The following is a 25,063-nucleotide window of genomic DNA, read 5'->3' on the forward strand; positions in this document are numbered from 1 at the left end:
GCTCTACCCTTTAGTCTTTCTATAATGGTTTACATTTTTTACAACCTTTTTGCTGTGTCTAAAAAACTTTAGATGCCCGGACACCCAGTGTGTTAAATCAGAGTGCATAGGTTGAAAATATTGCACAAAACATAGACCTCAATATTTTATGATTTTACTATAACTCAGCAGCCCTGACTCAATATAACTCAATTCAAAATAACTTTATTCAGAATCTTTTATCGATCCCTAAAAGTACATTAAAAAAAGACATCATGGAATAAAATATTAAACATAGTTCCATACATTATAATTTTAAGACTCGTTCAATTAATTTATTATTAAATATCATTCAGTAAAAATCCTCTTACTATCTCAAATTTTAAAAATCCTTTTCTCATAAATTCATCTTTCAATCTTCTTCATAAACCAGGTTATCCAAGTATACAAGGGATTTCCTTCTTTTTACAGTCCAAGTACTATAACCTGCAACGGCTCGACACACTATTTCGTTATCAAGTGTTCATATAAAATTCATTGCATCCTTATAAAAGTAATGTTTCTTAGTTATAAAAATTGGTCATAAAAATGTTCGCCGAATATCTCAATAAAACCTACAAAACAGCATAAAGTGCATCGTGGATTGGGTGTTTTTCCCATCACATGGACATCTGCAAATTAATTATTGCCATTTTTCATGTTTTGAGAATGCCACCAGTTCATGGATTTTTCCCAGCCATAGCCTAGTCAAATAGAACTTATCTTGTAATCAATATAACAAGAGACACATAGCTCACAAAGGGCCCTAAGAGGAAGAAGAACTATAAACAGACACAGATGCATAATAATATTCTGAATCAAAATGTGCAGTCATTTAGCTTTAACCCTGCATACTCCCATCCAGAAGAAAGTCATCACTGAACATCAAGAACCTAAACAGACATAAATATCACTCTTCAAGCACATAATAAATAATAATATCAAGAGAGAAGCTTCAATCCTCAACAGCAAAGTCCTAGCAGAAAAAAACCCGTCCCACTGTGCAGAACAGTCCCATTCACCTGTGATGTGTGAAAACACATTTGTTTTTACTAGATTGAGCACTTTTAGTTTCACTGCAAGGACATCTCAGGCCAGCAAACAATCAGCTACTAAATCTCTTTTGATGACCATAAGTCCAACAACAGTGTCCAGATGCAAGTGCAAAGTCTTCTGTAGGATAGCAGCTTGTAGTAACACCTAAGGATATTCCACTAATTTAAGGATGATCATCGCTGTCTCTCCATTGCCTGGGCCTCTCTGCTTAGTTTGTGAACTCAATCTAATTGCTTTCTGGGCTAGGTTGTGTTCAGAACTGTAGCAGTACAGAAGTCCATTTAACACGCTTGTCATCACCTCAACCAAAGCTTCTTCAACAATTTCTGGGATTACTTCAGCACACTTAATGGACAACCCTGACACAAATTGTGAAATAGCTCTAGTTTTGAATATAGTATACATTCAACTGTTCAGTTTCTAAGAGATAGCATCCCTTCCAGCACTTACCTGGTCTCATTACTTTGACCCTCTAGCATCTTAATATTAGCAGCCGAATGTGTCATCTATTGTTCCATTGTCATTATATGGGTCAACAGGTTCTCCACTTTTTCAGCCCTTACTGCAGCCTCAGAAGACAGACTCCTGTGGCTCATGTCTGCACCTGCACATTTTTCATCCAGGGTTAAACAGTACATGACTGCAGCCCCATTTCAGTCGTAGTTATCAAACATCCTTCTTTGCCCCCAGCCAGTCCCGAGTCATCTCCCAGACACCCTCAGATCGCCAGTAGAATCACAGATCCACCTCTTCCATGATGGAGACAGGCAGGAAGTAGTTAACCACTACTACAACACTGCTCCTGTGGAGCAAGCATTTTAGTTTCAGCTTGCGTCACAATGTAGTGATGGAAAATGATATGCTAAGCTGCTACTTTCCTTTAATGAATATGACAAGCCCATAGAGAAAACAAAAATACACTTGTATCATTCCCAAATATGTTACGGCTTTATTTTTTTGGCCTTAATTTTATGGCAGGACATGGAGGCCAACATTATGCAAATCTCCTTTATTGCCACAACTCAGCAGTAACAATGAATAGAATATAGAACTCAAAGCAACATTCCATATAGTATATAGAGCATGAGCACACATCAGTCTTCCTTCTTTGTTGCTGCTGCTCACAAGATAAGTACCCTCACTTTACTCGTGCTTATTTAATTATGTATGTAAACCTCTGTCTCTCTTATCACATAACTGGGTCCTATTGACCCTACTATGCGATACCTTTCATTCCCTATCCCCTCTTAAGAGGTTATTGTGTGTAGCATTTTACTGTCTTTTTCCCTCTTCTCATTAGAGACTTTTTAAACTGTACTCGTATATCCTAATATACCCATGTGTCACCGCTAATCCGCTATTATCTCCGGTAATTTACGCAACGAAGATCCGCCAACATGCGTGCTTTAAAAGTATTATTATTTACCAGGTTGCCTGGCAACGCTTCAAACGCGAGCCAGGATCGCGAGGAAAACATCCCACCGCCTTCCGCCTTTAATCCCTAATCTCTCACCGCATCTAGCGCGCGACGCTTCCGACCTCACCCCCGCTCCGGTCTCGGCTCCGGACTCCGCTGTCACGGCGAAGGCCTTCTCCCCTCCCCACCCCGATGCACACTTCAATCGCGCATCGCGGGGAGGGGAGGATTAAAGGAATACACATTAGCAACAACCACGCACGCAGGAAACGTGCATGGTTGCTATAACTACACAGCAACATTTGGCAGTTGCTGGTAACCGGAGGAAGACTATAGAGATTTTCAGCGTTTATAACGAGAAAACGGCCCCAAAGCCTAAAAATAACCATAATTCACCAATTTTTAACAAGAATTTAAGCCCAAAACTTAAAATATTAACAATATATATATTTTTAACCACAACATCGAAAAGATTTGAAAATAATTATAAAAATATATATATAAAAATAAAAGATTAATCCCTAATTAAATTGTAATTAATTAATTAATAAAAAAAGAAGACAGAGGACAATGTCCCTTGTTCCAGATACTAACCTGGAAGGTAAACAGGAATCCTTGGTCTCTAGGGCCATGGATAAAGCCATGGACTCTTTTAATGAGACCATAAATAAAAAATTCAAAATGCTGTCAAGGGCATGGCCCTCAACCAGTTCTACCTATTTTTACCCTCCTAAAGAAAGGGCAGTTAAGGCCCCAAAGAAAAGAGCAGCAGCAGAAAACCCTGCTGTTTCTGCAAAAAAGAGCTAAAAAACAAGAAAAAATGATGAATCTCGCTTCTCAGGCGGTGACAAGCACGATGCCTCGGGCATCACAGATGGGTGTCAAGGACCCCCATACAAATTGACAGCGAAGAGGAGGATGAAGCAGAAATTAATCTCTCCTACTCCTCAGAATTTGAGTCGGAAGATGAGATTATAGATGATAAAACACAGGAAGGCTCTGAAGAGGCAAGCAAGGCCTCAGGCTCAAAAATGAGTATTACTGACCCTTTCGGGGAGAACATGTTTGACCTCCTACTGATCAAACACCCTTTGTCCCCAGAATGGTTCCCTTCTCAACATGTCGCCGAATACATTACCTTTTGGCTCAGAAAAGAAATCCCTAAGGAAGTGAGATCAAGACTGAGGTCTGAATGCCCGCGCCCTTCACTTCCAGATAAGATCACTATGACCCCTGAACTTGACCCTAAGGTTGTGGCTTTTATTGCCAAGGGCGCAAAAGACCCTAGGAAAGGGATTGACAAGAGTCTAAAATCCTGTCAATACCGACTCTTGGACACTATCGGACCAATAACAAAAATTTTTGAACTGGCTGAAAACGCTTATGTGGAAGGGACACCAATAGACCCCAAAGAATTACGCCACTGGGTCCAAAGAACAATCTGCTTGATTGGCAACGCTAACACTGCCATTTCAAATGAACGAAGGAAAGGCATTCTTTTAAAAATTGACCCCAAACTAATTGAGCTAGCGAATAAAGAAGGAGGAGCCTCTTCTCAAGGAATCCACTTTGGAGAAGAATTCATTCGCGACATGGCCAAATATGTGGGGGCCTTTAGCTCTATTAAAAAATCTCAAAGAGAGATTAAGAAAGTATTCTTTCAAGATAACATTTTTGGAAGGGCCGGGCGAATGCGAGGTCGATTCCCCGGCCGAGGACAATCATCTTCCAGACCATTTCTGGGACGAGGCACAAGATTCCAACAGACAAGCTTTTATGGAGGCCAATCCTTCTTTCCACCAAGACAGAGAAGCCGGTCAAGACCTTTCCGAGGGGAGAGAAGAAACCGAGGGTTCTCAACAGGTAAGAACCTCGAAAGACCCTTCAGATACCCCTATAAAGGTGGGAGGGAGACTAGCCCTTTTCTCTGGGAATTGACCCATGATAACACAAGACCCGTGGGTTCTAGACACAGTCAAGGGTTACAAGATAGAATTCATCGACACCCCCATCCAAACAATAAGACCCCGAGAAATACATTTCTCTCAAGAACAGAGAGAATTAGTCTCTCAAGAAGTAAAAGAGCTTCTAGCCAATAATGGAAAGTTCACAAATTGGCTTTGTGAGCAACATTTTCCTAGTGGAAAAAAAAGACAAAGGTCAGAGACCTGTGATAAATTTAAAAAGCCTAAACGAATGGGTATCATATCACCACTTCAAAATGGAGGGAATACACCTCCCAAGGGACGTTTTGCGAAAGGGCGACTGGTTAACTCGTCTAGACTTGAAAGACGCCTACCTAACTATTCCAATTTGGCAACCTCACAGGAAATTTCTTCAATTCATTTGGGAAGGAAAACTTTGGGAATTTCGCACCCTCCCCTTCGGGCTCTCTTCAGCCCGTTGGTGCTTCACCAAGGTATTACGACCGGCGGTAGTTGCGTGGCTAAGGCACAGGGGTGTAAGACTAATTATTTATCTAGACGATATCCTCATAATGGGTCAATCCAAATCAATGGTAACTTATCACACAGATCTTACTATCCGTCTACTTCAACATTTAGGCTTCGTAATAAACTCAAAAAAATTGTGTACAATCCTATCCCAAGAGAAGCAATTTCTCGGGTTCATAGTCAACACATTGAATGCAGAACTGAAACTTCCAAGGGAAAAGATAAAAAAACTTCGAAAAGAACTGAGAAAGATACTATCTTTGAAATCTTTTCCACTCAAATTCTTAGCCAGGATCCTGGGGTTGCTTTCTTCAACCATCCAGGCAATTTTTCCAGGCCCCCTACATTACAGAGCCCTTCAGAGACTGAAAGCGAAAACTCTCAAAACCAACCTCTCTTATTCCCAAATGACTCGTCTAGACCAAGACTCGAAGAAAGAACTGACTTGGTGGCTGAAGAATGCAGAAGCCTGGAATGGCAGAGCCATCTTCGGCGAAACACCAGATTTGATAATAGAGTCAGACGCGAGCAGAGAGGGTTGGGGTGCCACTTGTGGCAGTTGTTCCACAGGAGGCCATTGGACACAACTCGAGAAAGAACTTCATATCAACTGCTTGGAATTACTAGCAGGCTCTTTTGCGGTTCAGAGTTTCACCCAAAATTCAATGAAATGTTGCATAATGCTGCGCATGGACAACGTCTCTGAAGTGAGATATGTCAACAAGATGGGGGGACCACACTCGAAAGGCCTTACGGATTTAGCGAAAGGTTTCTGGAACTATTGTTTGAACAAGGGACTCTCTGTCACAGCACAGCACATTCCTGGTTTGAACAACGGCGTAGCGGATTGGTTTTCAAGGAATTTCAAGGATTCCAGCAACTGGAAACTAGACGAGAGAATATTTATGATAATACAAGACAAATGGGGTCCGTTCGGGACAGATCTTTTCGCGGACAGACTGAATACACAGCTAGAGAGCTTTTTCAGTTGGAAACCGGACCCTCAAGCATCTGGGGTGGATGCCTTCCTCCAGAACTTGGAGGGCTTAAAGCCATATGCCTTCCCGCTGTTTGTAATGCTCCCTCGCCTTCTCCTACACACCCGTCGCTAATTACAGAATATGACGGTAATAACCCCTCTTTGGAGGTCGCAAGCGTGGTTCCCACTCATTTTAGAGATGACTGTGGACTTCCCAATCCTATTACCACCTTTCAGGGAAATTCTTCGGGGCCCAGAGGGCGATTCTCATCCTCTCATAGACCAGGGTCTCTTGACTTTGATGGCATGGAAGATTTCAGGCGTCAATGGAAAATCCCAGGCCTTTCGCAAGATGCTTTCAACTCATATCTGAGTCTTGGGCATCTGGAACAAGAAAGGCATATCGACTGGCATGGAATAAATGGGTTCGCTGGTGTATTCAACAACACTATGATCCCGTTTCAACTGATTTAGTTCACGTAGTTAATTTTCCATCAGAACTTTTTTCTTCTGGCCTATCTTACAGAACAGTTAATGTCTATAGATCTGCAATTGCTGCATGCCATTGCTTGGTTGATGGCGTATCAGTGGGACAAAACCTTTTAACTAAGAAAATTATGAGAAGCATGCGAGTTCTTAATCCTCCAACTCCAAAATATACCGCCTTATGGAATGTTAGAAATGTCCTACAAGTTATATCCTCTTGGGGGGACAATGTTGAACTTTCTCTTAAACATATATCTTATAAACTTACTGTATTACTTTGCCTAGTTTCTTTTAGACCAACTTCTGATGTGAAAGCTTTGGATGTTTGTAGCAGAGCTTACCAACCTGAGGGAGTCTGTTTTTATCTTAGGAAAAGAACTAAGACTATGTCATCTATCCTTTCTTCCCTTCGAATGAAAGTTTGTGCGTTGTCAAATGCTTGAAAGAGTATGAAAAGAGAACCGACTCCTTGAGGGGTACTGGATCCCAATTATTGATTTCTCACAGATTCCCACATAAAGCTGTATCATCTCCCACGCTTGCAAGATAGGTGAAAGAAGTGATGAAAGAGAGTGGTGTTGATGTCTCTATCTTCGGCGCACATTCCCTCAGAGGCGCTTCAGCTTCTAAAGCTTTTATGTTAGGAGGTGGACTGCAAGATATCCTTAGAGCCGCTGATTGGTCGAATGAAAGTATGTTTAAAAAATGTTACTTTAGGCCAATCAATAATGTGATTGACAATGTGCTTAATTCACTTTAAACTTGCATAATGTTGGCCTCCGTGTCGTGCCATAAAATTTTGATTTTTCACAGCCTGGTGGGCAAAAAATCGGGATATTATTAAGGACACGGAGGCCAAGATTATCCCACCACTCTTTGACCCGCCCAGGGTTTATTCATCTTGACCTATTGTGTCTTTTTTCTTACAGAATAATCCGCCTATGCATTACTCCTGTTTAACGATAGTTCTTCACGTCATTTTCAAGATATGTTTATTGTTCGCAGCATTGGACTAACACAAAGAAGGAAGACTGATGTGTGCTCATGCTCTATATACTATATGGAATGTTGCTTTGAGTTCTATATTCTATTCATTGTTACTGTTGAGTTGTGGCAATAAAGGAGATTTGCATAATCTTGGCCTCCGTGTCCTTAATAAAATCCAGATTTTTTGCCCACCAGGCTGTGAAAAATCTAAATTATCTGGTACTGTTATTTACATGGAGGTTTGCATGTGCAGCTGTAGGTTTAAAAGTAGTGAGTTAGTGTTAGGATGGATTAATATGAACATTCAAAAAGAGGGAAATATCTTGTAGTGGCACACAATGTGTAATGCACAAGTGAAAAGAGTAAACATCAAAAGCTTGCAAAAGGAATTCGTACTTTGTGGGAAGATTGTGAGGCTGTTGCAATAGAAAAAAAGTGGCTTGTCCTACCAATTGTTACACTATAAAGATCCAAGGGCGGGAGAGAGAGAGAGAGACTGGAGTTCATCATAATACTGAAGGATATTATGTAGTCAAAAACAATAATTACAGTTTGTTTAATCCAACATCATGTATTCAAATCAGCATTAACCCCCACACAACAGGCAGGAACTGTCAGAAAATAAGATTAATGTACATACTCTCAGGCAATTCATAAAGAATCTTCCTTAGGTAGTCTTCATAGGTCTTGTACTTTGAAATCTTTTTATGTAAGTTCTTTAGTCTGAAGATGGAGAACAAAAAGATCGATCAGAAATAAAAATACATTGCCTTGCCCCTGTGCTAGAAGCCAATGGTGTTTTAACATAAATATATCTTTGGAGGAAAGAATCAAACTGAGGCATACCTTTAGAAAAACTATTTATTGTTGTATATATGCTACCCTGTTTAAGGAATATCTTTCAATCAGAAAGCCCAAATATTGCATACTTCAGGGGACGTTTTATTATTAGATCTTCAGCATTTCTTGGGGATGCATGTTTTTCTTTACTCTGTCTCCCTGCCATATTTGTTGGCTTTCTCCACTACTGTTCATCCCCAACCACTGTCTCCCGCTTCCTTCTATTATCCTTCAGTGCTTCCTGCCTCCCCATCACTCCTTAATAACCCAGTCAGCGCTTTAAGAAGCCCCCATTTCATTTGCCTCAGCGCTTGCCTCGCATATCCCAAGTTTTCTTTCTTCCTCATCACCTTTTTAAAATACTGTATCTGCTGAGATTGGTTTGTCCATTTAGGAATATCAACGACACCGAGTAAGGGCCCGATTATGAGTTTGGTGGTCCATGGGACCTCTGAACCCATTTTGATGGTCCACTCACCGCTGCACTGGCAGTCCGACTGCCGTATTTTGAGTACGGCGGTGGAACCGCCACAGGACCGCTGCCATGGATCCTAGATCCTGCGCCCGTAGGGCAGCGGTCTGAGGCTATAATATGGTGGTGGTGCCGCTGCAGGGCACATGGTGTGCCCCCCTGTATTTCTGCACCCCCTGTTCCTGCATGGGATGAAATGCACGTCATGGTGCATTTTGACCTGTCAGGTACCTGCTTTGGCACTCTCACAGAGCTGCCTTTCTAAAGGTTCTCCTTTGAGTCTTAGAAAGGCACCGCCGCCGCAGGACTGCCGAACCTGTATTCAAGTCGGAATACAGTGGGCAGTCAGCATACAGGTTTTGCCTCTTCCTGCTGCTATGAGCTCCAAAAAAAAAAAAAAAACTTTCTAGACCTTTCTCTCTTCGATCCCTCCACTATCCTTTCCAATCCAACTAACAGACTAACATGTCTAGTGCTCAAATTAATTTCATATTTACCTGTACTAAGTACCCACTAATCCTGTTTGGTTCCAGAAAAGCACTTCAACACCTCATCAGGGGTAGCAAGCGCTATATGAATGCAAACCCTTCCCTCTTCCACACCTCCACTATCCGCTTTCAATCCAAATAACAAACTCACATGTCCACCGGTGAAATCAATTTATTATCTCCCTATACTAATTCACCACTAATCCTTTCTGGGTTACAGAGTAGAATGCTATTCGCCGAAAAAGGGCTTCAACGACTCGTCAGGGGTAGTAAGCGCTATATAAATGCAATTACAATACAATACAATTTACAGTAGAGTGAGGCCTATGATTACCTGTGCTGGCTTACAGCGAGTTTTATGCGATATTTACAGTAGAGTGAGCGCCTATGATTACCCGAGCCGGCCTACTGGGAGCTTGATGATATATTTACAGTAGAGTGAGCGCCTATGATTACCCGAGCCGTCCTTCTGGGAGCTTGATGATATATTTACAGTAGAGTGAGCGCCTATGATTACCCGAGCCGGCCTACTGGGAGCTTGATGATATATTTACAGTAGAGTGAGCGCCTATGATTACCCGAGCCGGTCTGCAGGGAGCTTACTACGATATTGACAGTTGAGCGCCTATGATTACCCGAGCCGGCCTACTGGGATCTTGCTACGATATTTACAGTTGAGCGCCTATGATTACCCGAGCCGACCTACTGGGAGCTTGATGAGATATTTACAGTAGAGTGAGCGCCTATGATTACCCGAGCCGAACTACTGGGATCTTGATGAGATATTTACAGTAGAGTGAGCGCCTATGATCCCAAGCCGGTCTACCGGGAGCTTGTTGCAATAGTTACAGCAGAGTAAGCGTCTATGATTACCCAAGTTTGTCTATAGGGAGCGTCATGCGATATTTACAGTAGAGTGAGCGCCTATGATTACCCGAGCCGGCCTACTGGGAGCTTGATGAGATATTTACAGTAGAGTGAGCGCCTATGATCCCAAGCCGGTCTACCGGGAGCTTGTTGCAATAGTTACAGTAGAGTAAGCGTCTATGATTACCCAAGTTTGTCTATAGGGAGCGTCATGCGATATTTACAGTAAAGTGAGCGCGCATATGTGCCTGAGCTGGTCTACAGGTAGCTTGATGCGAGATTATGAGATGCCTAGTTGGTTGCAAGAATAAACAGAGTTGATTAAAGAAGAGGTGCATTGCCACTGACAAACTGAAGCCGGTGGGAAACAAATCGAGAACAGATTACCCAGGCACTAGCATTACCTCGCTGATGCTTAAAAAAGGCTTTTGCTTTTACTTAAGTAGAGTTAGTGGGCTGATGCTGAACAGAGGGACTGTTTATTGTACCAGATATTTTTCATCATTGGGCAGTGCCTATTATAAAAATCGTACTGTTCCAAGTGTGATCTGAAAGCTCGAAATTGAATATTTACAGTCATGATTTGGGACTTGAGCTGACAGGATAAAAACTTTAACTGTCTTCGGTGGTCACATCTGTAGTGTCATGCATGTGCTGCACTGCAGAACATGGTCTGCTCCCTCTCTAATTTAAAAAAATATATATCTTTATTTGATCACTGCGAGCAAAAGGAACAAGACAGGCATAGTTCAAAAGTTCCAATAAAAATCACAGGAGATCAAAACAATGGCATCTTGAAACATTGTAAAAAAATATGAGTAATCTACACAATTATACAGGTCTAAAAGACATGTAAACCAACGTCCGATGTGCAAACAGCAAGATGCATAGATAGAGATATATCAAAAAGTCTCGGCATAAGAAATGGTCATCTGTTGTACAAAGAATAAGGTATGTAAACAAGCATACTCCTTTGAGATCCAGGATAAAAAATGGGCAACAGGCAATATTTTGCATTTGCAGATGTCTGACTTTAGAAAACAGCCCACATAAAAACAGATTTTAGGATTCATGAGTTGGCAAAGAAAATACATAGCTAGCCTGTACTGGGTAAAACCATACATTTTAAGTGTCAAAACATACTTTCTTTTAAATCAAGTAAATTCAGGGGAACTTCAGCAGCCCTGTTTACTTTCATAAAGTGGAACATGTTAGGATTGTAATCACAGCTGTAACTCATAAGGTGATATTTATCCACCTCATCGTTAAACTAATGGTTAAGTAAACTCCTAAGAAGTCAAATATACCGAGGCATTGAAAGTTAATACATTTCAAACTAACTAAAATAGTGCAAATGGAAAAATCTTGGCTGAAGTATTTATTAGCATTTTAAGTGAAAGGAAAGCACAGAGAGTATTTTTAAAGCAAGCATTATTTGGAAATCTGATGATTGTATGCAGTTTGTTTACTAAATGTTTTACTTTAGTTTAAGTCTCATAACTTTTGCATCTGCATTATTTGTGTTTAGTGTTATTTCTTTATGCATTATTGCATTATAAAAATTTGATCAGTATGGCATATGCAAGTATTTCTCTAATGCTTGCTTTCTTATGTATAGTTATTTATGCTGGGCATTTGCAGGATTCATAGACGTTTAATTAGACTGCTGTTTGCATGCACTTGGGTATATGCATATACACTTAGCCTCAATTTTGTTGTTTCTTTCTGGAAAGGTTTCAGGTTGACCTCTCTTAGACTTGCTGAGAGAGCCGATGCCCATAGCGTCAAGTACATTTTAGTGGGGAAGGTCATAGAACTAGATATTAAGTGGACTGCTACAATAAATATAGATAACGGCAGAGACCTTAATGCCCGCCACAAATCAATACCGGCATCATCACAGAGGCAGGGAGGTGGGGGGCCAGGCTGACACACTAAGAACTGCAGCACCAATACTTCCAGACGGAACAACAGCTACATTACTTTTTGTAACAGAAAGGACTGAAAAGTAACCCTTGGTATCAACAGGAAATCTGAAACATTTACAACAGTTACCAGCCCGAATTCTGCAGCAGCTCTGCAAGATTTTATATTGGATTTCAAGACAGCAGATAAAGCATGTGGCCTTCACAAAAGTTGCAACAAGGAGTACCCAATGTAGAAAAAACCAGCAGGAATTTGCAATAGACTCCTGCGTACTTGCAAGCATTGCTCACCAGCACCCTAAACACAGCTCCAGAACATCCTATTCTTCATGAATGTGAAGTATATGCTGTAGGTCTTAAAAAGACAATGGTAGCCAGGGTTCTTTTAGATAATCATAGGCAGCTGTAGGTGGAGATTCTAAGAAGAAACCTGTATTAATACCTGGGAGCGAGCAGAACCAGGACAGTGGGCAGAAATTGGAGCATCCTCTTTCTCAAAGGATCTTGAAGACTTCCATTATCTAGACAAAATTTCTTCATGACAATTATGTGTCTCAAAATTCTCAATTTTGCAGACATTACAAGAATGAATGAGATTTAAAACAACACTTTTGTGTTTTTAGAAAACTACAAAATAGAGGCATTTAGAGGTCAGAAACATCACAAGATGAGAATTAATGGCAAGTTTAATTTAGGAATCTACTGCTCATTCAGTATGATCATGGACAATGATTTACTACATTCCACTGGTAGGCCCCTGGCACTAGCAGGATGAGCATGCATTCTTCTGGCACATAGGAGACTGGTGTAGCAAAAATCACATCATGTGGCCTTTGACCTGATGCATCACATGAAATGTCAGTGCATGACCCTTGATATGACAGGATCACATTGCTGTACTTCTATTCATTTCAGAAAATGCGGCAAATATTTCAGCGTTTTTATATATTGGGTCAACATATAGAACATTGTAAACCTTTTTCAAGGAGAATTAGGGTTAACATCAAAATGTCACACTCTGGCTTTAGAGACCAACGCTTTTGATCAGATTATGCAAATCACACAGATTTTAGATTTAGACCATCCGTATACAACAATGGTTCAGGAGGGCTATATCAATGCTATATTTTCAGGATTTGCACATAAAACACATGTAAATGCAATGCACCTAAATGCAATTCGTTCAAGTAGTTGGTGCTCTTGTTTCTGAAAACAAGGCTTGTATCTCGTCCTTCTGGAACTACACTGTACAACCCTGACAGACGAGCAATGCCTTTGGGAGTATGCCTATTTTAATATAAGATGAGGCTCCAGGCAAGAAAGGTATGCCTCATTATCAAAACTGATCTCACAGGTTCAGAACTCAGTAGACAGAACTATGCTGCAGGCAGGCTGCACAGACCTGACAAGCTCAGTTAACAGTCACTTGGACCATTGAGATCCTGCAGGCTTAGGCCATAGCTAGCCCTCAAAATACAAAGATCTCTCAAGGCTTGAGCTTCAGAGATGAAACCTTCATCCTACATAAATCTCAGTTTCAAGCCTAAAATAGCAGACCTGTGCCCCAGACTGCATAGATCTTAAAGGTTGAAGACTCACACTTTAATCTATGGCTTCAAGAGATCACGTGGCTTATGAAAAAAGTGGTATCAATCAATCTATATAAATTCTACCAGTTCTGATTTCAGTTGGCAAAACCATTCCCCAGGATACAGATCTTAAAGGTCCTTCTTTAAAGGGCAAATATATTGCTCATGTTACACAAACTGTAAAGGGCCAAAAAGCAAGCCCTACTTTTACAGAGGTCTTATAGGCTCAGATCCCTAAGCAATCACTCAGTTACACATTTTAGAGGCTCAGATTTAGCTTACACTGATGTTATATTATCTGATTTTACAAAACAGAAATGTCTTGTGTTATACGGATCTTTGGGCTCATGTTTCAGACAACAGAGCTACTACTCAGCTTACACAACCAATTGTTCTGATTCCGCAAAGCAAATTTCTATCTCTATGGAGTCAAGTATAGACCTAAACAGCAGAACTGTATATATTTGAATGCAATGATGTTTTAGGGTCAACTCAAATAGCATAACTATATCCCTCATGCAATAGATCTTATACATTGATGATTCAGACAGCAAAGAAAAAAACAGCACTGGTATCACACAGCAATCATGGTTTCATAGGCCTTACAGGCATAGGGCTGGCCTCTTGAAGCAATCCCACGGATTAGAAAATTCAACATTTTGAGCAATGTGATGTCTAAAATTAGAGAAAATGAAATTCTGACCCTTATTATGAACATCTCACATATGCAGACTAAATACACATCAGCAGAAGCTGAGATTAAGAATTTAACATTTTCTTCTATTTTGTAGATTCCAATCTGCTTACATCTATAGTAGATAATTAGGCAACATGTAACTTAGTCAAATGAGGCTTTGACCAGTTTGGAGACTCCTGGTTAATTCAACATACCTTCAGCTGTCCTAAAGAGACAGGCTATACTAACATCTTGAATAATTGTATTTAATTTACACTGTTTAAAGAGCACTTTCACCAAAGCTATGCAATAAATTACAAAAACATTATGAAGAAGCGCAAAACAGTTCAGTTCTCTTTCAAGAGGGATGGAAATGAGTAAAGGCTGGAAACAGAGCAGAGAGAGTAGGGACAAGAGTCCAAGATTTAGGTCTCAAAGGAATAGATGAAATCAAAATTGTAATGTAATGTACCGATGCAATGTAATAGGAAAGTCATTTATAGAGTGGTAATTTGGCAAGTGGGTTTCTTGGCTTTGAGAAGGAAGCAAACCTAGCCTACTGACTACCCAAGAACTAACTGCACATGAATAGCCAGATCTTTAGGTGACAGCAAAATATATTTATTTATTATACTGTTCCTGCAGTGATATGTGTGGTATGCTCCTGCAGAAGTGTGACCGGTATGAATGTGTATAAAAGATCTGACAATTCCAGAGCCTGTGTAGTTTCATGCTTTAAAGGTGGTCTGAGTGCAATTAGATAGTAGAGGGCTCTCTGGTGATACTTCTATGAGGTCTTGGCAGTCCATAGCCTGGCAAGGGGGTATAGGGGGTAGATATCTCCCTCCACGATGACAATAGGGAAAAGTGGGAACCCCTCCAGCTGGATGGACTTTTGCAAACCATAAGGCTGAACAGTATTGAATTGAGCTAAGTGAAAGTAATTGGATTTCTCAGGACGTCTCCATGCAAGAGGCCTCCTCACCAAGCAGTAGCACAAAGGATGGAGAGAAATCACCAGAACTCAGAACCAATGCTTCATATCTATGCAAGTAATGGGCAATGCATTGCAGGTAAATAATATCACAGCTACCAACCCAGGCAGGTAGGTTTATGGGGAAAAGTTATGGTTCTGCTTGACTTCTGTGGTGTAGAAATTGCTCACATTATCCCACAGTCATTATAGACATCTTATGTATTCTGGAATAGAATTTTAGATAGTCATGGTGGCCTGAGGAGGGAACGACTTTACATCTGCTCACACGTTTCTCAGTGATATAGCCCTATATATTACACTACTGCCCCAGAACAGGTGTAGAAAGCATCTGGGTTTGCACCACAAGGGAAAGAAGAGGTAACTCGGCCTGTGGTGACAAGGGGATTCAGCAAATTTAACACTTTTATGTGACGTGAGACAAATTAATCAGTATGTGAGGTGTGGAATGCCTATGTGCCACCCTGAGTGTGAGAGTATCTGTGTCTGCTATGACAGAAGTAAAGTATGTTAAAATAAACCTTCAGAGTATGGCACTCAGCCTACTTTCTATATGTTGTCATGGTACCAGGCTGAAAATGTTGTCAGTATGCTCTGGGCGCCAATAACAAGATAGCCGAGATAAAACGAGGAAAAGGATCTGGGAGCAGTGGCTGAACACAAAATGATGTGCACACTCTGCAGAATGTGGTGGGGGGTTCATGAGACTCCAATAATTCAAGAGATATTCATAGGTCTAATGCTGAATAGGGAGCCCCCTTTATGGTGGGGCACCCAGGGCCCCACAGGTTGCAGGCCCCTGTCTGGGAGCTGCAGTATCAAAACGACAAGAACAATATAATCTAGAAAGAGTGAGTAAGATGGAATGGTTGAGAAAGAAAATAAGAAATCACCAAGGACCTCATGTAGGGCAACCTGATAGCAAAGAGAAAAGGATGAAGAGGAATGTCCAGATCAAGGAATCAAATAATTGTCAAAAGAGAAATAAGAAAATAGCAAGCAAAAGCAGATATATCAAGAGAGAAAAGGGTCCACAAATTATTAGCATTATCATCCATATCAAAAGCAGCTGAAATGAGTTAGAGATAAAGAGTGACACAAGTTTGGAGTGAAGGGCAGAGGTGAGAGAATTATTGCAAGAGAGAAGAGCAGGTTATGTGAAGTAGGCTGAATATCGACCATACTTCAAAAAGGCATATAAGAAAATAGATCCACGATCAAGTCAGCTCACTCTCTGTATATTCTGTATTGTGCAAAAGTAAACACTCAGTGCCTATGAGAAGCGGCATTGAATCCCTGAACGGACAGCTGTGCAGATGGCTCGCATACCTGGTTCGCATTTCCTGTAGCTGTTGAACCAGTTCTTTTATTTGTTTCTTCTTGATTTCATTTTGTTTCTGCTCATGGTGGTACTTCTGAATAGCTCTTTTTCTCTTAGCGTAGTTGTCCTTCACAAAGTCATCAAACTTCTCAACGTTAGCATTGTTCTGAGAAGAAGAAGACATTGTGCATACCAATCAGGTAGGAAGGCGGCAAACATGCAACACCCTTCACACGGTTTAAGCCCTGACACACCATCAGTTGACAATAATCTTCAATCAGGTTTCGAGCCTTGCCAAAGAGTAGAAAGATGAAAGGAGATTGGCTAGTCTCAATCCTCAGAATAGATTTACATTGCTTGATCCACGTCTATTTACTTTTCCATGAGAATATGAAGTTCAGCACTGCAAGAGGGGTGACATGAATGTTGTGTATTCAATACATGGTTGCTTGCATGTGAAGTGTTGTGCTTTGTTATTTAATGAATGCCTGCAAGATCTATTTACCTGAATTGGGCTGCAGATATTTGCTTGAACGCGGTAACAATGAGTAACCCAGATAAACCTTTGTTAACTCTTGACTCGACTGTCTTAGGCTTCTGAATTAAAATGTATGTTTTAAGTAACAGGAGAATTGTGAAACACATACAAAGTATAGACTAGTGTACCCCAACCTGAACATGTTATGACTAAGAATTTACAAAGGGATTCTCTAGCATGAGCTGATATATCTGTGCCCTTTAAATTATTTTACTATACTGAAGGTATCTTAGTCAGCATAAAACACAATAAAAAGGTTGTCTACCAACTCCTTGCGACCTTAACATGCAAACCATTCTCTCAGCCCTAAACCGCCATTTCTTTCTGCCATATTTACCTCACCCACAGTTTGTTTCAAACATCAGATAAAGAATCTTCATAAAGTGTAATTCAGAATTGTGCTATGACGTTAATAAAATTTTTCAACATGTATTTCATCACTCTATATAATAAGAATACTGTTTTATGAAGCTACGTTCTTTTCTATTCTCCTTTGCAAGTTGCTGTGTATTTGAATTATTTTGTCATTTTCACAGCAACTCTTGTGGAGACTATTTTATTAATTTGGGTTTTTTTTGGTCTCTTACTTCATGCTTTTATATTTTACTGCTGGAGAGGAACAGTGGCAGCTGGTAGGAAATAGGGGTGGGGAAGTAGGCGGGGGTTGAAAATATTAAAAAAAATACTTACTGTTTCGGATGGCTGCACCTCTCCTCTGCTTTTCTGCGCTTCCTCACTCCAGTTTGGAAGCAGCTTGCAGGAAACACCTGACATGCAGGCTCCCCAGAGCCAATCGTAGTGATTGGTCTGAATGCCGTGGATCGGCACTCAGATCGGGACAGGGAGCTTGTGCATGTACCCCACCAGGCTGTCCATTACAGCCTGGTGGGGAATATGCAAAGTGTGCATTACTGACTGGCCCAGTCCACTCCTGCTTCTACCCTGAGCCACCAGCCCCCTGCCCCACCCTAACCTAGTCGTATCAACCAAAAGTGAAATGATAATAACCTTGCTATGATCGTTTTATTTTTTCCCTTTTGACTGCTATAAGAGCAGTGGTGCGACGCTCCTCCGCCTTAGCGGAGGAGTCGCCACTGGAGAGGAAGGAGAGTTGGAGAACCCTTGATTTAGAGGTTTCCACCTGACACACCATGGGAACGAATAGGTGAAACATCAAACAACCAAAAGTACTTATGTCAAACTTCTCTGAAACAAACATCGAGTTCAACAGGCAGTTCATACAAGTGTATTGAAGCTGTCCACAATACCACTCCTCAGTGATTTTATTAGCATCTAGGATTGACAGCAGTCTCTGAAATAACTATATATTCCGCATACCTGAAAGGGGGCCGCAATGTCCTCACAAGCTATGCCATCAAAAAGGTGGTTTTGTTTTGCCTTTACTGCCCATCACAGCAATCGTGGCATAATACCTTAATGCAAACTTTTCTAAAGCATCAACCTGGCCCTCCTGACTTTACAGGAGGGTTCATGGAGAGGAAAGCAGCATGAACTATATGGCACTTCTAAAGAACAATGGGCCATATGTACGAACACATTTTCCCATAGACACAGAATGGGTAAAACCATTTGATACATCTGGCCGCATGTTTGAGGGCTTGTGGTAATTTAGCAGATTATGGACACTGGACATGAAGGGAGGTTTCGGTGGAAAGAATGTGCAACAGCCTGCAAACATGCTGTCGTATTTGAGCGATCTTCAGTGTCATCTTACCTTTTCTCACTAGGTGATACACAACACAGGACATAACATGTAACCAAAAAGCACAGGAAACCTGTTTGAATATGGAATGGTACAATCCAATTTCATTCATCTTTAAACCAACTCTTTGGAGGACCATTCAATTTCAGGAGACTTCTACCACACTGTAAAACAAATACCATTTCCATCAAATCACCACTCCAAAAAGGTAATACCCAGTGCTTTCTCATGATATGTTGCCCCAACATGTGAGCACTGGAAAACCGTTGAACATGGTAGGTTACAATCCAAAGAAACCCATCCTGCACCATTATCTTCACACATTCCGAATCTTGGCCAAGAAGTCTCCACTGGTGAATTATAAGCATAATTCTTTCCAAAACCATACTCGATCTATGCACATTTTAGGACCATCTTGCCTTTCCCATCTCTACTGAGATGTATCACATGACATGTCATGAACTTTATTAACCAGGTCTCCCAGGGTGTCCACAATAGTGAGCAGACAAATATGAGGGTGAGGACAAAGACCTGGAAGGCCCAATTGACATATGCCCTGCATCTTGCAGCCTGGGTAGAGAGACAGCACATGGTGCTACATGCACACCTGCAATGTATCAACTCCCTCAAATGCACACACAAACACTTGAACCAAATTCAGCACAGGTGTACATCCACCCATTGCAATTCCATTCACATCGCACTCAACACAGATCAATTACTTACAACAGTGCAGGCCTAAATCACAGAAAAAAATTAAAATCTAAGCTCTTAGGTTTATACCTTATTTATATAGGTTTTATAAAATTCCAGAAATCTCAAAGTTTGCCACTAGTTTCCAAGGAATCTACATAATCTACAATACCACACATGAAAATGTCTCCCGTCAGATTGATAGCACTATATATATATTGTTTTCCACCATTTCCACCACAATATTTTTCGACAAAGGAAAAATTCTTCTCCTAAACTCCGATCAATTAACAGGATGTTATATTTATACTCCCACCTAGTAAACAGATTTACTCCAACCATTCTCAGGATTAAAGCTCCATCTGCATAAATAGAGGCAATGGACCCAGCAAAGGTTTCTGGAATCCCACCAACTCACACCATACTGTGGTAATATGTGTGATTGAAAAGATTTACAAGTGTAAACTCTCGGTTTTTGAATACAAAACAAGAATTCGCAGTCAAGGCAAGGCATTTGGATGGGTGAAGTGAGCTTGCCCAGGCAATCTAACTCAAGTTTGTCAATGTGCATTTCCAATTTATTTATTCTGCAAAGGAGATCACCAGAAGGAACACTGATACATTCTTCTTCACATAAGTATGGTTCACAAAACCTCCACACAAAATTAACCATACTTGTACCCTTAAGCCACAGTGTTCAATGGCTAGACTACACATACAAGACTGTATGAGGCCTCAAACTTGTCTTGGCATTGCACGCTGCAGCAAACCCTTATGCTCCTCTCATTAATAAAGCTGAAAAAGTACTATTAGCTACATGTAGTAAAAGATGCATTAGACATAACCTTTCTTTAACATGCATTGTGCATGAAAAAGGCCACAGTTGTGCCTAAGTGAGGGTGGTGTCAGTGCCAGAAAAATAACTTCCCCCAATCCTGCTCCACCTTATTTGCATTTGTAGAGGAAAGGTGGGCTTCTGCAGCAAAAGCAGATGCTGACAAATATAACAGTTTCCTATTGCCCCAGTTGCCTGATTTTACCATTTTTAACAGACTGACTGGATCCAGAGGAGAACTGTCTGCTGGGCCTATTTTTATTTTATTTTTTATTTTTATTTATAAAGTCTTATATAGCGCGAACTTGACCCTAGCAGGGTATCAGGGCGCTTTATAGATAGTTTAATTAGTAGAAAATAGATAACCAAGAAACATAAACACTGACAATGTCCGTTGCAAATCAGGAGTGGGACAGTGAGTTATAAACCAGTACCCAGACGGCTTGCAAGCCCTGGTTGGAGAACAGCGGCAGATCAGTATTTAGAGATTTCGTTTGTGGGTTCAGGGGTAGAGATTTGTTCATTATAAGCAGTTGACTTCTTTTTTTAATGAAGTGATTGAAGAAATCAGTCTGAATTCATGGGGCAGGGAGTTCCAGATTCTAGGGGATAATCCGGAGAAGGCTCGGTTGTAGTTTTTTGTTTCCAAAATGTTTAAGGTTTGAACAGTAAGGTGCTGGTGCTTCTAGATGATCTGCCAACAACCGACAGTTCCAGTTTGTCAACTAGGTACTTCGGTGTATTGAAGTGTGGGGCTTTGTGGGTCATGCAAGCAATTTTCTTCTGAATCCTTGCCTCATAAGGGAACCAGTTTAGTGTCTTCGGGTCTGGAGTGATGTGGCTGTACCTTTTCAATCCAGTGATGAGCCTTGCAGCAAAGTTGAGAGATGCCCTTAGTGGAGGCAACTTGGATCTCAGCAGACCACATAAAGTAGCACTCCCATAGTCTAATCTGGGGATAACTAGTGCTAGCACCACTGATTTAAGATCTTCGAGGGGAGGAAGGGTTTAATTTTTCTTAGAATGCTCATTTGAAAGTTTGCTCCTCTGGTGGCTGAGCTGATGTGTTCTTGCATGTTGAAATTTTTGACAAGTGTAATTCCTAGTGATCTTGTGGAATCTATAATCTGTGGAAGGCAGTTGAAGACTGTTAAGTGTTTCATCCAATCTTCGATGTCGATGGATCTTTTTGGTGGGGCAATTAAGAGGAATCCAGTTTTGAGCGAGTTGAGTTTAAGGTGGTTTCTAGTTAGTCAGTTTTTTTTTTTAGAGTTGTGTTGAGTAGACGGATATCCTCAGGGGAGGAGTTTTTAAGGTATAGTTGGGTGTCGTCTGCATACATGTGGTATTGTACATTGGAAAATTTCAGAATTTTGGTTAGAGGCTCCATGAACAGGTTAAAGAGAGTAGGTGATAAAGTGGACCCCTTAGGGACCCCTAAAGTGACAGGAGTGGTAGTGGACAAGGATTGGTTAACCTTACTTCGCTGAGTTCTGTTGTGTAGAAATGAGGCAAACCAATTTAGGACAACCCCTGATAATCCCATTCTGTGTTCAAGTAATTCAAGGAGGCTGTCATGTTTGACTGTGTTGAATGCCGAGGATAGGTCTAGGAGGATTAGGAGATACGATTTGTTCTGATTTAGCATTTTAAGCACCTCATCAACTATGTGGGTAAGGACTGTTTCCGTGCTTTGACCCTGACGGAAACCAGATTGGAATTGGTCAATAAAGTGGAACTGATCAATGCATAGCTGGGTATGTACACTTTTCTCAAGGAGCTTTGCTAGAGAGGGAATGGTGGAGATGGAATGGAAGTTATTGGGGTTCACATGATCCGCTGTGTTTGTTTTTAGAATGAGGGTTACCTGCCCTGATTTTAGGCAGTCTGGTAATGCCCCTTTGATCAGTGAAGCATTCACTATCTTAGTCCAGAGAGGGAGTAAAGAGGTTTTAATCTCATTGAAGACGTTAGCTAGTAGAGGTTCGCAGAAGTGGTTTGACGGTTTAACTGTTGTTAAGATATTGAGCAAAGCATTTTTATCAAAGATTTTGAGTGTCCCTCGATGCGTTGTTTTTGAGGAAGAGTCCATGTAGGTCTGGGTGCTGAGTGATCATATGCTGGCCTGGGCTATTTGGGGGTGTCATCAGGAGGAGCTCAATTTCTGGTTGGAGATCACTTTCAATCTTTTTAGACTTTTCAAGAAAGAAGGAGGCAAATATGTTGCAGTTTGGCAGCGGAAGAGATCCTATTGTGTAGGGGTTGGGTTTTTTAGTAGATTGAGGTTTGATAATTTCAAACAGTTTTCTTGGATGATTTTTGGCTTTGTCTAGTTGAACTCTGAAGAAATTTGCTTTGGAGTTTCTGATGTGATTATTGTAGGTGTTCCTCAGTGATCGCAGGTACTTGAGGTGTTCTAGGGACGGAGAGGATCTCCACACTCATTTTGACAGACTATAATTGTGTTTTTCTTCATTTAGGCTCCCATTGTACCATGGTTTGGAGTCTCTAGTGGACAGTTTTTTTAGCTGCAAGGCCGCAACTGTATCAAGAATGGTCATCATGGAGTTGTTGTAGGGGTTTGTGAGGTCATGGACATCAGACATGTCAGCTGGAGGAGGCAAGGCGTTATTGCTAAGGGATGTCAAGTCATTAAGGTCTATTTAGCGAGTGATCCTTTTCCATTGTCTGGGTTTGTTAAGTTGTGGTTTATGTGTCCTCACTGGTTCTGTGATGAGAAAGGTAATGCAGTGGTGATGTGTCTAGTCACATGGGACGATAGATTTGGGTAGAATGGAGTTTGCTTTAGCAATGATTAGGCCCAGGGTCACACCCAGGTTGTGCGTAGGGCTGTCACAGATTTGCTTCAGGTTAATGTCCACTAGAAAGGCTTTTAGGTTGTTAATTGAGGGGTCATTGTGGTCGTTCCAATGAAGGTTGAAGTATCTTAGGAAGATCTGGGAGCAGTGTTGTCCGACGTTGGTGGTGATGATTTAAATGATTTGTTCCATGAATGAGAGGTTGTCTCATGGAGGGTGGTAGATAATGTGTAGTGTGCATAGGGGTTTGTTGTTACTCGCAATGTTTATGCATAGGTATTCACAAGCGGATAACTCGTCGGTTTGTAACTGATTCACCACAAGGTCACTGTGGTGTATGCGGGCAATGCCTCCACCCAGTCCATTCAGTCTGTCTGATCTTATAATGTCATAGCTAGGTGGGACTAATATGTCTAGGATTGGTGCAGAGGAGTCCTTTAGCCATGTTTCTGTTAGGAGTAAAAGGTCAATCTTGTGGGCAAGGATGAGATCAGCAATATCCACTGCGTGTTTCATGGCCGATCTGCAATTTAGAAGCATGCATTTCAGGTGTGGTTTGATGTCTACTGAGGTTGTTGGTACAATGGGGACCTGCTTAAGGTTGGACTTATTTACTTATCTGGAATTAGGGCAAGGCTCTCTGTGTGGGTTCGAGGCAACAGTTGGTATGGGAGTCAGGTTGTATGGATTTTCATGGAGTCCAGGATAATATGTGAGGAGAAGGGAGTGTATGTCATTGTTCGATAGCGGATCCTTAAGCTTGACAGGCCTCGTGGAGGCATTGTGGTAGGGTATAGATTGCCATCTTGTGAGAGGGGGTGGTGAGATGGTTGCCAATCTGTTGTAAGAAGTGCCTGTTCCTGGTAGTTGTGAGTGGGATGTATTGGGTTGTGGATGGATGTGTCTATTACTTTCTGGAGTCCTTTTTGGCCATCCGTTATAGGCCAGCTCCGACGTGATATTTATTTGTCCTTGTAGGTCAGACTTGAGTTGATATAGGTCTTGTGTAATTTTGTCAAGTCTAGATTTTATTGAGGCATGGGAGCATATGATCGTGGTTAGGGGCAGAGGGCTAGGAGGTAGGGGGGTGCTCTAGATTTAGTAGTTGGGTTGATGCTGGTCTGAGAGTGATGGTGAGGGGAAGGTATAGCTGGAGATGGTTTTAGGCTTGTATTCTGATATTGGGGGTGGGGTAGGGGTGGAGGACATATTTTCATTACTGTGTGACTCGTTGGCCCTTGTTGTAGAAGTGATTTGTGGGCACGTATTGGTTTGGTGATTCGATGGGAATGGCTTTGGTCCATCAGGAGGTATGTAAGAGTTGGTATTGTGTGGGCTGATTGCTGTGGAGGGGTGTGTAGGGGATAAGAGTGGACTGTTTAATGTGGCTAGCCTGGGCGAGGACAATATTTGGGGTGCCTGCGGGTCATCTTTAGATCTAGGATGATCTAGAGAGGCGGACGAGTCCTTATTAGATACTGAATGTTTGATGATGGGGAAGAATTCTTTGAATAGATCCAGGATGCGGTCTGATTGTTATAAATGGAGATGGTTATTTTTGCATTGAAGGTGGGTGAGGGAGCAACGTATGGTCTTAGGGTGTGCAAGGTTTTCCTGGATGTAAAGATCAAGAGCGCCAAGTAGAGGGCTTTCCTCCATTGGGCTCTTTTTTGTGTGAAGAGGAAGAGATCATTTATTATGGTTCTTTTAGATGCGCAGTAGTAGGGGTCAGAGATTAGGGGTTCTGGGTGCAGATTGAGAAGTCTGTGTTTGAAGTTCTTGGAGGCCTTTTTGTTAGATTGGGCGGGTATTTAATTTTATGGGCATTGTGGCCGTCGAATTCCAGGTAGGTGTCTATTGCATCGAGTAAAACAGGATTCATGTCTG

General features: G+C 41.3%; 1 protein-coding gene across 2 annotated transcripts in view; it reads right to left on the reverse strand.

Annotated features, from left to right (window-relative positions):
- The window catches only part of CCDC197 (coiled-coil domain containing 197), a 143,828-nt gene that overhangs the window by 68,108 nt on the left and 50,657 nt on the right, over positions 1-25,063 (reverse strand). For both annotated transcript variants that reach the window (XM_085626476.1, XM_085626475.1), the window contains exons 4-5: positions 16,577-16,734; positions 8,037-8,119 (exon numbers count right to left, since the gene is read on the reverse strand). In XM_085626476.1, the coding sequence (XP_085482602.1) occupies positions 8,037-8,119; positions 16,577-16,734 (241 nt within the window). The remainder of the gene's footprint in view (positions 1-8,036; positions 8,120-16,576; positions 16,735-25,063) is intronic.

Source organism: Triturus cristatus, chromosome 9 (genome assembly GCF_964204655.1).
Source record: "Triturus cristatus chromosome 9, aTriCri1.1, whole genome shotgun sequence".
NCBI lineage: Eukaryota > Metazoa > Chordata > Amphibia > Caudata > Salamandridae > Triturus > Triturus cristatus.